General features: G+C 45.5%; 1 protein-coding gene across 2 annotated transcripts in view; it reads right to left on the minus strand.

Moving 5' to 3' along the window:
• The window catches only part of ARHGAP29 (Rho GTPase activating protein 29), a 163,258-nt gene that overhangs the window by 136,572 nt on the left and 12,127 nt on the right, over positions 1-14,559 (minus strand). For both annotated transcript variants that reach the window (XM_075322355.1, XM_075322354.1), the window contains exon 2: positions 3,221-3,555. In XM_075322355.1, coding sequence (XP_075178470.1) covers positions 3,221-3,482 — 262 coding nt within the window. In that variant the 5' untranslated portion in view covers positions 3,483-3,555. The remainder of the gene's footprint in view (positions 1-3,220; positions 3,556-14,559) is intronic.

Genomic DNA, 14,559 nt, shown 5'->3' on the forward strand with positions numbered 1-14,559 from the left:
CAATGCTGTGAAAAAGCAAGAACCCTAACACAAATCCTGTAAAAAAGTTTGTCCTTTCTCACGTCAATCCACTCACCAAGTTAAACTGCTTTGTGGAGCACATATCGTTCTTTGTATTGAAACAATCAACTCTTTTTGGAGTCGGTGGTTCCTCCTTATCAGTATTACGGCAGCCTTATAGGTGCTGGAACTTCCCTTTTTAACTTCCATTGTGTAATGGCGTGTATGCCCTGAACCAGCTATCCATAGATATTGAAAACGTTAAATTTTAGGTCAAATAGCTGCAAAACAAACTGTGGTTGATAGTTATTTCAAGAGTCCTACATAAATTTGACTGTTGTTGCCCCACAGGGGCTTATTATTTTGGTTGGTGTAGAACAATTTTGGATACTACTGTACCCACTAATGTGTATGGAAACCTTTAAATAAAGTATTATATCTATATATAATACTTTATTTAAAGGTTTCCATACACATTAGATTAATATTTGCTCAACCCACAAATTTAAGGAGCACAGCCAACCCTCTAAGGTGTAAGGAGGTCTTCCGGTCAGCCTCAAGAGCTGCTGTTGGTGGACATAAGGCCAAGACATGTTTGATTCCACTATAAATATAAAATTACGTAGTATAAAACAGTAAGGCGGGTTCCATACATCCGTGAAACACAGATTGTGCTCAGATAGAAAGATTTGGCCCTATCACCAGGTCTCCTGACCATAGCCAACGTCCTTGTCAGGTCAGGTTGGATCTTGTGAGTCGAGCACGGTCTGTGATTCAGCAATGTATGAAACTTGCCCAATTAGTTATATTCACGTCAAAGACGAATTTTGGACAACTTGCCCATAAACATAAATGTTCAGATAGATGAACCTGCAGGTTTACAAACCTTTGCCAGATACTGGTGGTTCTGCCAATTATCTGGAGGAAGCAAAACATATTGTAGCCGATTCCCCACCGTAAAGTCAGAATATAGTAAAGGGCTGATGGCCAATGGAAAGTTCTATAGCATGATAGTCTGTAAGAAGATAGGTCCTTGTCTATTATAGAATGGATATGTGGTTTATGCCGACCATGATCCACCCACCAGCTGGAGCTCCTGCTTACCAACAGACACGAGGCAGGATCCACCAACACCTATCTCCGGGGTGCACAGCCAGTTACCTTCAAATGGTTAAATCCGCAACTCAGCCAAACAAGGTGCTAATGCATCACTCTCCTAAATGTGTGTCACTGCTATGGTGACAAATGGCAATTTACATAGTTTCATCTGCTGTATCTGCATGGGCGGCATGCCAAGGACCTGTCTCCATAAGGAGGAGAGCAAACAAGACAACATGCTTTGGCTTATTACATGTAATTAAGTATACAGAAATATGCACTTCCTGTTAAGCCGCCACGTATATACACAAGCAAATGTAAAAAAAAAAAAAAAAGAAAGAAATAAAGTCCTACAAAAACCAGCCAAGAGCACAAAGAGCCCTCATTTACCATGTCCGAGCCCAAAGAGGGGGGCATTCTGCACTCATCGAGCCACTCTCATTACAAAGGGCGATGGGATGGTGCATTGGTCTGAGCCACTAATCGTTTCACACCAAGACACTTTCTACATCAACATCAAAAGATAACGGCGCCCCTCCGCTGCCAGGACGCTCCGGAGCACTTTGTTAACCACTATTAGGGAGCTCGCTGCTACCTTAATGTTCTGCTTCACAAACAAGACTTGGAAGCCCACCAAGTCTCTGTCAATAGCTGAGAAGTGTCGTGTTTGCAAAAGAGTCTCTTAGGAATCCAGCGGGCAACACTTCACCCTGAATACCCATAACAGTGTTCATACAAAGTCTCAAAGTTTCCCTGCAGACGTCTCCACGGCACAAGGCGGCAGACATTTTCACCGAAGTTGGATACCGACGAAATTGGCCCAACCGGTTTCTCTAGTAAGGTTTTCCTCAATTTAATCGATGTTGCATCACAATATTTCACCAATGTATCAACACTTAAGAAGGGCTTTATCAGTTTCCGAGAACCCCTCTCCTCCAGGTGCGGTTTGCTTTTTTAACAATAAAATACAAATGATGTTTTACTTAGTGCCCGAAGGTACAATGCGGAGTGTCCGCTGCTGCTCCGGATGGCTGCAGCGGTCAGTATCTTATGATCACTGAGCTCAGCCGCGCTGCTCAAGGTGATGGAATGATCCACTCAAAACTGCTGAGCTCACGATTGGCTGCAGCGCTGTCAGCAAAATGATCACTGAGCTTAGCCGCACTACCCAAGTTGATGGAATGAGCCAATCAAAGCTGCGGAGCTCATGATTGGCTGCAGCGATGCATATATGACGTCATCGCTGCACACAATAATGGACACCGGGAACAGGGACGGAAAGAAAGTTCCGGACACGAGGAAGGTGAGTATAGCACATTTTTTTTTTCTTTTTATTTTTGATTAAACTAGTTGCAGCAGGGAGAGAAGGGGGTTTTCCGAAAAAGGAAGGTCCCTTTAAAAAGGGGTATTCCCATGTTAACTCTTGGTACCCACAGCTCCGTTGAAAATGGAGAACCTCAACCAGCAGTCCGTGACTATGCCATAAATGTCAAAGAAAGGTATACCACTGCGATGCAAGGTACAGTATCACCACAATTAGGTTGTATCCATGTGTGTCACTAGCGGAAAAATGTTATATACTAAATGATGAAGTTAAAGATCCATCAGAAGCAGAAGTGTCAACATACACTAAGGGAGGTTTCACGCATTGTTAAACACGGACCGAGCTTGTATGCCAAGACTCGTTCTGCTGTCCTGAACTAAGAGACTTTGAGGCAATTAGCCCAGGTCGGTAGAGCCAGAGGTCTGGTCTGGCCGGGTATTATGGTAGGAGCATGGGCCACATAGCTCAGGTCGGTAGACAGAGGTCTGGTATTACAGTACGAGCATGGTCCGCGTTTCACAACATGTAAAACTGGCCTTAGACGGGTGGTCGGAATAGAGCCACAAGGGTCGTCAGTTGATTATGCAAATGTAAGCCACGGCCAGCTAAGCAATTCTTGTCCACCAGCTACTGCGAGGAAATTGCAAGATTACATGGAAGTCAAGAATTGGTTTGACAATTTATACAACATAGTTTTGAATAAAACAAGACCAAGTGGTCAACACAAAGATATGTCAATATATACTAGATCATGGTGAACATCACAAAGAAGGATGTTGGATGAATCCGAGCACTCACCTGGAGACACGAAGGCTTCCTTCAGGTAGAGCAGCACATCAGCAAACCTCCTGACGTCATTCACCAGCTGCATGATGTACTCCGGATCCACCACAGAGCTGTCATAGCAATCGGAGTTGGTGCTGATACTGCTCAGAGAATTACTCTTGGTGCTTCTCCCCATTCCCAAGGTGGCCGAAGACGAGATGGTAAAGAAGTTCGAGGTAGAAAACCGTGCAAATCCCAATCCACGCCTGTTACCTCCTCCGTTCTGACGCAACATCCCAGCGTGCTTCTGAGAGGTCCTCAGCAAGCATTCAGTTCCACTTTTTGCCCATAGGCCACAAAAATCAACCCTAGTGGAAAAGACAAGAATAAATAAATTTGTAGTATTCTTACACTACGGCTATAACATGTCTCAGGCACCAGAATCACTATATATGAAAAATAGAAATTATGGTCAGCAGAGGACAGCTTTCACAAGCATTATCCAGGATGGTGGCCACTCAGATTTAGGAATCACAGGGGAGCTCATAAAACTCCATTGATACAACCAATGGATAAAGCTGGATAGAGTACAATGAGAAACTACGAGGAACCATATTATTACTTTTAGGATCATAAAACAAAATTATAAGTGTTACTGTTATCACAGACAAATCAGATGCATCTGTAACAGTGATTTTGTAAATAAAAAAAAAAAAGGTCTCCTGCTGACTAATAAAAAGGAGGAACCATTAAGGTCACAGCAGGAGAGAAAACTTTAAGGCTATGTGCGCACTTACCGGATTTTCCGCGGATTTGCTGCATGTTTCGCTGCAGAAAATGTTCATAACATCTCTGCAGTGAATCACCAGCAAATCCTATGGAGAAAAAAAAATCCTGTGCGCACTGGGCGGAATTTGACAGCTGCATGTTTTGCTGCGGGAATCCCGCAGCAAAAACAAGTGCATGTCAATTCTTTTCCGCAGATCGCTGCGGGATTTCACTCCATTGACTCCAATGTTAATCATGAAATCCCGCAGGGAATAACGCAGGCAGCAAATTCTGTGCGGTTCACTGCGTTTTCCTGCGTTATTCCCTGCGGTATTTCGCGGTTTACCTCCGGTAATGTACATCGCTTGTCTGCGGTTTTGCAGGGAAGTGATGTCATTACAGGAAGAGGAAGCGGAGCAGAGAGTAAACACACACACATCACAGACACACACACATCACAGACACATAGAACACACATAGAAAGAAAACGGAAATATAGAAAACAAAGAACGTGGGCTCCGCTGCATATTTACCTTCCAGCCGAGGTAAGCACACAGCGGCAGCCCGGTATTCTCAGGCTGGGGAGGGAGAGGGGCAGGGTTAATGTCCCCCGCCTCACTCCCCCTCCCGCAGCCGAGAATATCAGCCGCAGCTACCCCGGCACTGTCGCATGCATTATGCGGCAGCACCGGCGTGTCCTCGGCTCTTGTTGCTGCCGTGTAGCAGTGGCAGCAAGGTAATACAAGGGGTTAATGATGGTGGGGGACCACCGCCATTAACTCCAGGCTTGATCATGGCAGCGTCTATGTGACAGCTGACATGATCAACCCGTAAGTAAAGTGAATAAAACACACACAGAAAAATCCTTTATTTTAAATAAAACAAACAAGCCTCGTTCACCATTTTATTAACCCCTCCCGCACCAAAGCTCCGGCGTAATCCACCGCTCCGGCGTAATCCACAGGTCCTGCGCTGCTTACATCCAGCCGCGACTGTCACAGACACAGCGCTGAATGAAAGCAGCAGACAGCAGAGGTAATTACCGGTCATTTCCCACGGCCGGTAATGTGAACTCACTGCCGACCGTGGGAAATGCAGCGATCTGTCCTCTATCTATCCCTCTGTCTGTCTATCTATCCATCCCTCTTATCTATTCTTCTGTCTACTATCTCAGAATTAAATGACTTTTTTTTTTCTTCAATGTGCTTTATTGCATTGAATGCAATAAAGCACATCCCAACCCGCACGCGGCAAAACCGCGGCAATACCGCGAACAATAACGCGGTAAAACCGCTGCAAACCGCATGTGGTTTTCGGGTGCGGTTTCCCGCGGTTTTTTACCGCGGGTGCGGTAATCTTTGAGAGCATGCGGAATTTTCTCAAGAAAATTCAATTTCCCAGTGCGCACATAGCCTAAGAGGAGGAAGTCTGTCTCAAGGAAATGACCCTCAACCACCAAACAAGATGTAAATGTGCAGCTCAGATATGGAAGTGTGAAGGTTTTAAACCATTTAACAGCGTTTCTGTTGGATCAGGACCACCATTTTTCTGAATGGTTTTACCCAGTGCTATCAGCTGATCGGCAGGGACTGAAGATGATGAACCTGCAATAATCGGCTGAGGACCAAGCGGTCTTCAATTAATAGAGAAGTTGCATATAATTCCTTTGTATCCATGGACTGTTTTAGGTGGATTTGTTCTGGGTACAGCAGTTTCCTCCAAGAAACACCCTAATCAATTTAATGGCTGCTAATTATATTAGGCTGATTTGGTAGGTAGCTTACCTTTTCCTATTACCACTAGACCGATGAAACACACCTCACAGAGAAAAGCACCGGGATAACTTTTTCATCTAGTCCCAATGCCCCGGTGTGGAACAGCCGACCCCTCACCATGCCGTCTGCCCATATGAATATGTGACAGAACAGCCAGAGTAAAGAGCTCACTGATACCAGTGCACACCTGTAATAGGAGCCATCGGAGGTTTATGACATTTCTTCCCTCCTAGATATTCCTGTCACATGTGTTTAGTATTATTGATACAGGTAAAATCATATCTTTGTACCGTGTTAGCCAGTAGAGAGAAAAAAAAAATCAAGCACTGAGGACTTCAGTTCTTTTAAATGTGTTATACCATGCCTGATGAAGAGACCTGAGTAGTCTCGAAAGCTTGCTATTATTACCATCTTTTCAGTTAGCCATTAAAAAGGTATCAACCACTGAGGACTTCAGTTCTTTTAAACAATTTTTTAGTATTATTGAAGAATGGAAGGAACTGCAGCAGCTCAGCCACGAAGTGGAGACCACATAGTCACAGATCAGGGTCACCGAGTGCTGAGGAGCCAAGGGCAGAAAGTCACCAACGCTCTGCAGACTCCATAACTGTAGAGTCGAATCCTCCTCTGGTATTAACATCAGTCCAAAAAGTGAGTGCTGGGAGCTTGGCTTGGGTTTCCTTGGTCGAGCAGATGAATGCAAGCCTTAGATGGAGCTGAGTGAAGCCACCACCACTGGTTTCTGGAGCAGAGTTAAGGTGTTTTGTACAGTGATGGATCACACTGCTCTGATGGACAAACTTGGGTTTGGCAAAAGCGGGGAGAACGTTATCTGCCGGATTGCACTGTTTAGCAGAAGAGGGATAATGCTATAGGGTTGTTGTTTAGGAGTCTGTCTAGGCTACTTGAAAGGAAAAATACATTAATATTGCAGAACACAGACATTTTAGACACTTGTAGCTTCCAACTTTGTGTGAACAGTTTGTGGAAGTCCCATTTCTGTTCTGCATGACTATGTTCCATTCCACCAAAAGTCCATAACGACACATGCTGGAGAGTTTGATGCAGAAGAAAACAACCAGACACGACCCAGACCTCAATCCCAGTCAACAGCTTTGGTCTGAACAATAATGCTGAAATTCGAGTTGGGCATCTCCCCAACATCAGTGCCTGACCTCTCAATACTATTTTGGATGAATCGGCAAAAACTCTCGCAGAGAATTCGAAATTCTTGTAGAAACTCTTCCCAGAGGAATGGAAGTCATGGTAGCTACAAAGACACAAACTCCATATTAAAGTCTACGTTTACAGAGTAGGAGGTCAGAAAAGCTCCTGTGGGTGTCCTGTGGAGGGGGCACAATACTTTGGTCTGAAAGCAGATCTGGAGGCATGTGCTTCCGGAAAGATCAGTGGACACAGTTGAGCAGGTTGCTTGCTCAATGTTGTTTTGACCACTGTGCCAACTCACATTGTAAATCATTACAAAGACATCCAGCCTACTGAAGCGTAACGGGAGAATGCCGTCCAATTTGACCGGTAAGGATGACTCGGCTCTAGTAGTCATTTATAGCTTTCTAGGTCTTCACACATCTCTAAAGCTCCCAAAAAACACATGAAACACAGGTGGTCAGTATTAGTCGTAGGACGCTGCAGGGAAATAAAGGTGGCTGTCCTACTGAAAATATCTTTAGCTACGATTTAGAAGAAAGAAATATCTAATTTTATTTTATCTTACTAATATTAGAAAACTAATTAGAATCAAGAACCTCTGACCCCATGATATCAGAACCCCCTGTATTAAGGATTACGGTAACTAAAAATGGACCCAAGATGTGCACAGATCTCTTGAGATCAGATGATCAGATGTAACTGAAGTAAATTAGTAAATTATATAAAATCAAATTCAACTATGGATGGGACCAGGATGAGCATTATTACGATCGTTAGGACCTCCGGCATCACCATGTTGGCAACACGGGTCATGTGCTGCTGACCATGATTTTCACGCTGGCACAAATTATCCAACCACCCGAAAAAAAAAGCCATTTTGCTCATTCGTCAGATGATTCCAGTATTTTCACACATTCCCATGTATGTTAGTTGCCCGATCAGCCCTTCTAAATGGGCCACTGGCCACAAATATTCCGCAAACTCTCACAATCAATAGCTTTTTCATTAGTTGCATGTTATTTTGTTTTCTTGCCCATTATGGCTCCAAAAATCCGCCCGGAAATCTGTAATGTTTCTACTATGCCAAGATTATAGGAAGCGGTGGATGAGATCTAAGTGGCTGGGGAAAATTCAGCTTTCACATTTGCCACCGCTGGAATGTATGGACGCGATTCAGCCACTTAAGATTAGTTTGGTTTCCTCAGACTTTTGTTGTTCGGGGAAGACGAAAGTCAAAAGACTTTACATGATAAGCTGCCAAATCCCACACTCTCTGGGGTATTTAAATACAATCGATCGTGTTCACCAACAGGAAAAACACCGACTGGGCGAGAGCGGCCGAGGCTGATAACCATCCTGCATTCAGCACAAGGAGCCCTGGCAGGGCCCGGGAAAGTGAGGAGACGATTACAGCCGGAGAGAATCCACTCCTATTGTGCACAAATGGTGATAAGAAAGAAAAATAAAAAGATGGAGGTGTTACTATTTCATTAGTAAAAAAGGGGAAGAAAAAAAAAAAAAAGCAACGAAAAAGCTTGCAGCAACTGGCAGAAACATCATCAGGGATACTAATCGGGCTGATGAAAGGGTCACTACAGAGGGCACATCCTACAGACAAGGGTGACGGCAGCACTACAGCCCCCTATACATTAGGCTAATGTCAGCCGAACCAGTCGATATTAACAAGTACGACTGATGTCTAATGTATATGGGCACCGGTCAGCTGATGATCGGGGGAGATGGCGATCAGACATGTTTGATTTTGGACTGCCGATCACATTGTATCAATGTGTTTAAAGATTGCCATGTCATTACTACCAGTAAAATTTATAGGAGGTCACATTGAGAACATGTGACCACAACCATGACCCAAACCAGCAGAAATTCAACCCAATTTACTCTATGACTACCTGCAATGGTGGCAGATGAATATTAAAAAGGAGTTGTCCACTACTTTTACATTGATGGCCAATCCTTAGGATAGGTCTTCAATGTGTGATCGTCCAGGGTACAACACCCGCCGATCAGATGTCTTCAGTCCCGGGAGCAAGATGCCGGATATGCTCAGTTACGGCGCTGCTCTGTCTTTTAATAGTGGCCGCGGCTGGGTACTACACATTTGCCTCCTATTCTAATCAATAGGAGGCAGATCTGTAGCACCCAGCCGCGGCTACTATCAGAAGATGGATCAACACCAGGAGAACAGAGTAAATTTGCTTCAAAGAATATCAAAAAGTTTATTATCAAGTTATTACACATACAATATTACATGAGATAAAACAGGCACGAGAGGAAAAGATGATATAAAAGGCAATAAGACCTGGGGGCTGCACAACCATTACTAAGAAGAGATCCAAACTCTAAACACCAGGCCATATGTATCCATCAAAACAAGAAAAAGAGCCCCAGTGGGCTCATTTATCAAAGGCACAGCCCAATTTTTGTTTGATGGTTACCCAGGCCCAAGTGGAGGGTAAACAAATAGGCAACAGGCAAGCAGTAGTTGTGCTAAAGGAACACATGCATCAGGCGTCCCCTATTAGGTAAATAGACCCATGAGGGTTCAGTGTACATACAAGAAGCCGGGGCAAGCTGTATGCATGTGGACCCAGTCCACCAATACTGCTAACCTGTAAAAGCCAAGGAACGTGCAGACCGACCAAGGGTGACAGGGAGGGTGAGACCCCCAGTACAAACTCCAACGTACGTTTCACGATGGTAGTGTTCGCTTCGTCAGGGAGTGGGTACGTAGCACAGAAGGGCTGCTAAATAGCCCAAAGCACAGCTGGGGCACCGCACTGATAAATCTTGGCGCGTGCGCACATCGCGCCGAGCAGACCCAGCACCTCCCACCGGCCGTCACGATCCGGCGCATGCGCGGGAGCGGGGACGCGTCTCCATAGCTCCCGCGCATGCGCCCCGATCAGTCAGAGACGGCCGCGGCAGGCCGGGCTGGCGGCGGAAATGCGCACGCGCGCATCAGTGCAGAACGGAGCTCAAAGGATCAGGGACACAGGCTATGTTGAGATCATGAATCATAGGTAAATACAAAAGAGACATAATACAATAACACTTGAGCTGCGTGATCCGGTTCCAGGAGTCCGTATGTAGATGTAGAATTGAGATGTGTCAAAAACAATTCATATTAGAGACCCAGATGAAAAAATCTGTGCTAAATAAAACAAGATGAAAGTAGGGGAAAACACAAAAAAGAAAAAATTAAAATTAGAACATGAATAACAAACCAAAACAAGCACATTGCGCCACAAAAATGAATGGCCACCATATTTGCTATATAAAAGAAACAATAAAAAAATACCCCTAAAAAATGGGGGGGGCAAACCCAAGGTGGTGTCAAAGAAAAGAGGCAAAGCTCAAAGCCTCATTGAGACCAGATGGGGCGACCGTTCCAAGAGTCACCATCCATCTAGTCTCACGCTGGGCCAGCCTCCGCTTAATGTTGCCACCACGAATGCCACTGTGAACGACTTCAATGCCGCGAACCAATAAAGATTTGGTCTGTTCTCCTGGTGTTGATGTGCTCTAATGAGTAGCTCTGAAGTGGTGTGGTGATTGGTCTTGACCCACCCCATTTCAATTGTCTGTATGGATTCCTGTAATCTATCAGAAGATGGAGCAGCGTTGGAACTGAGCATTTGCAGCTGCGTGCTGCCGCCTCCGGGACCGTAAACAGCTGATCAGCATGGGTGCGGGGTGTTAGACCCCGGCCGATCAGACATTGAAGACCTATCCTAAAGCCTGCCTTACACCTTACGATCCAGCATAAGATATCGTATGCGATCATAACCGCCCCCATCGTATTTGCGGCACGTTGAATTTGTTGAATGTGCCGCACATACGAGTAACCCCCCGTCACACGTACTTACCCGTCCATACGACCTCGATGTGGGCGGCGAACGTCCACTTCCTGGAGTGGGAGGGACGTTCGGCGTCACAGCGACGTCACGCAGCAGCTGGCCAATAGAAGCGGAGGGGCGGAGCTGAGCGGGACATAAACATCCCGCCCACCTCCTTCCTTCCGCATTGCTGGCCGAGAGCCGCAGGTAAGATCTGTTCATCGTTCCCGGGTTGTCACACACTGCAATGTGCGCTACCCCGGGTACAATGAACAACCTGACGTTCAATTCGTGAGGAATGAACATCATGCGTGCGATGAACGTTCTACCGTTCAATCGCAATCGTACGTCGCTGTTACACACTGCAATGTACCTTACGATGCCGGATGTGCGTCACTTACGACATGACCCCGCCAACACATTGTAGGATACATTGCAGCGTGTAAAGCGGGCTTAAGGATAGACCATCAAATTAAAAGGAGTGGACAACCCCTTTAAAAGGTTGTGTTCACACGCCAAGTCTTTTCATGCAGATTTGGTGCAGTTTATCGTGCAGATTTTTGCCCAAATTTGCATGTCTGTCCTTATGCCAGCAAAGTCAATGATAATCCTGAAGTGCTGTGCGCACGCTGCTTCTTTTTTCCTTGCAGTATTGGGTGCAGAAAAAAAAAAAAAAAATCTACAGCATGTCAATTGTTGGTGCGTTTTTCTAGTCCTTCCAGCCACTGGTTTCCCCCCAAAAAAAAAAAAAAAAAAAAAAGCACCAAAAAACGCATGTGTTTTTCAGCCACAAGCTGTGTTTTTTGGTTGCAGAAACTTTCTGCACCAAAAACTCTGAGTGCGCACATACCCTAAGACTTTATACTGTATTGCCCTAGCTGTTCATACACTGCCAGGCAGAATAACAGAGGGATGAAACAGCTCAGAGTTTAAAGAAAAGGTACTACAGCATTATTTTAAGGAGGATTAAAAATATTCGACCTATCCAGAGGGCAACACACGACCTTCAAGATTTTGCAATGCTAATGGATGACAGGTAGCAGTACATTTCCTTTTTAGGACTTTGCAAGGTAACAAAATGTTTAGTGTTTGATTTTTTTTTCTTTGTTACTCATCAAATGCAAATACCTGATGGCATATAATCCAAAATGCATGAATATGATTAGAAAAATGATTTGGATTTGGTGGGGGCTGTATACTGCGGGTGGGGTGCGAGGGTGTTGCAGTCACAAATCGCACCCGTTCAGGCCTTACTGCAAAAACACACTGGTGAGGCGCGCTGGTTTTATAGACGTGTCCCAGTGACAGGTCCCCATTAACCACAGCCTCTCCGCATCAAATCAGCAAGATGCAATAAAACAAAACTTGTAAATACTTCTTTAGAAAAAAGAAAAAAAAAAAAGACTGAAACTTGACAGGAGGAAATGGAGCAATAGTGACCTCATAGTCACTTGTGCAACACCTGCTCTGCCGGCCTAGAATGCCCCCAGCAGGAGCAGCATTATCTGGATGAATAACCACAATAGGCTCGGCTGGACGGACACCTTTTAGGCACCATCATGTCATACCTGTGTGAAGACTTCTAAGAAGCTGCAAATCTGACATGTGATCAATCTGACTCATGGGAGACACCTGTGCGGAGATCATTCACCACCATCACATAAGGGATATACGCCATATACACAATAGGGAGAGTCCAATACACAGGAACCGCTAATATGGATCATGCCACAAAGAACCCGGTCAGTTAGATGCTGCCCCTGAATAGGAAACAATATTTTGGTTTTCATCCATTAACTGGAACAATAAAGAAACACATGGACCGGATGTAACCGATACAAGACACTTGTATCCTAGGTTTCACAAATAAAACACAGTGCAAACAAGTCTTGATATTGTAACTGTTGCAGCACATCGGCCGGTACCAGCACTGACACCGACTGACATTCTTACCACCAGATTTAAAGGGACTTCACTTGAATGACAGCACTTGGCAGCGGCCTGGCCACAACACAGGGTTGCGCTTTTCTTCCCATGTTGCCGACCACTGTCAGAGCAGATTTCAGCTGATCGGAGGGTTCAGCCTCCCCAATCTCATGCTGATCACCTATCCTACTGACAGGCCATTATTTATTAATGCGCACCAATCACCAGGATTTTCCATATAACCTAAAGTCAGTGCTATACTGGCACTATCAGGCTGATTCTATACATACCTGTAGTTGTGAGATTTGATGTAAAGGTTTGGAAACCCAAGCAAGTAAAGTTTATAAAATGAGCAGCTTTTTGAATGGCAGCAGCTGCCGAGCAGCCAATAGGGGTGGGTTTTGATAGTGATCCCCCCCCCCCGCCTGTGTGTCCTCCCTCTGTTATTTATGCTAATTCTATTATATTCTAGTTTTACTAAGTGGCTAGAAGGACCTGTGCTAAGTCACACCGATCTGACCAAAAGGGGCAGGGCCTCAGCCAACATAGCTGATCCCAGGAAGCAACATTATTTTTCTGTTGCCTGAGGCCCCGCCCCTTCTGGTCACATGGGTATGACGTCCGTACAGGTCCTTGTAGCCACAACCATTAGTAAACCGCATCTATAATGGAATTAGCATAAATAACAGACAGGGGGAGGATGGACAGGCAGGGGGGCGGGAATTATTATGAATATCCACCCCAGCTATTAGCTGATCGGCAGCTGCTGCCATTCAAAAAAAGCTGCTCATTTTATAAACTTTACTTTTTTGTGTTTCAAACTTATATACCCAAGCTGACCACTACAGGTATGTATAGAATCAGCCTGATAGTGCCGGTATAACACTGGCTTTAGGTTATATTGGAAAATCCTGGTGATTGGTGCGCTTTAAAGCCTATCAATCCCTTCAAATGTTTGGCAGAGAAAGGAACATATATAAAGTTTTATATACATCAGGGGTGGGGAACCTTTTTTCTGCCGGGGGCCATTTGGAAATTTCTACCAACCTTCGAGGGCCGCACAAAATTATCAACTTGAAAATTACCCTAATATATTTGGTCAAACAATTAACTCACTGACGGCTGGAGCTTCTACTCTTTGGTGCAGCTGTAATATTAGGCGATGTTGATCTTGTTGCTTTTCCAGGTTTGAGTTGTCTGGGACTGCTGTATATACATCACAGGAGGGTATGGGGGCATATACACCACAGGGGAGGGTTGGGAGGAATATAGAACACTGGGGAAGCTGGGGGCATAGACATCACTGGGGGGTACATACATCATCGATGGGGAGCACAGACATAGCTGGGGGGGGGCATAAACATTGCTGGGGAGGGCTGGGAGGAATATACATCACTAGGGAAGCAGCAGGGCATAGATGTCATTGGGGGTACATACATCACTGGGGGTATATACACATCACTGGGTTTCACAGACAAGACTGGGGGGCATAAACATTGCTGGGGTTATATACATAGCCGGGGGCAGACAAACCTGGGGGATGCCGGGGGGACACAGACAGCCCTGGGGGCACAGAGAATGATGGAAGAGGCTGGAGACACAGACAAACCTGGGGGACGCTGGGGGCACAGATGGAACAGAGAAGGATGGGAGAGGCTGAAGGCACAGACAGACCTGGGAGAGGCTCGGGGCACAGAGGTCACTGGGGAGACGGCACAGAGGTCACTGGGGAGACGGCACAGAGGTCACTGGGGAGACGGCACAGAGGTCACTGGGGAGACGGCACAGAGGTCACTGGGGAGACGGCACAGAGGTCACTGGGGAGACGGCACAGAGGTCACTGGGGAGACGGCACAGAGGTCACTGGGGAGACGGC

Source organism: Anomaloglossus baeobatrachus, chromosome 8 (genome assembly GCF_048569485.1).
Source record: "Anomaloglossus baeobatrachus isolate aAnoBae1 chromosome 8, aAnoBae1.hap1, whole genome shotgun sequence".
NCBI classification, from domain to species: domain Eukaryota; kingdom Metazoa; phylum Chordata; class Amphibia; order Anura; family Aromobatidae; genus Anomaloglossus; species Anomaloglossus baeobatrachus.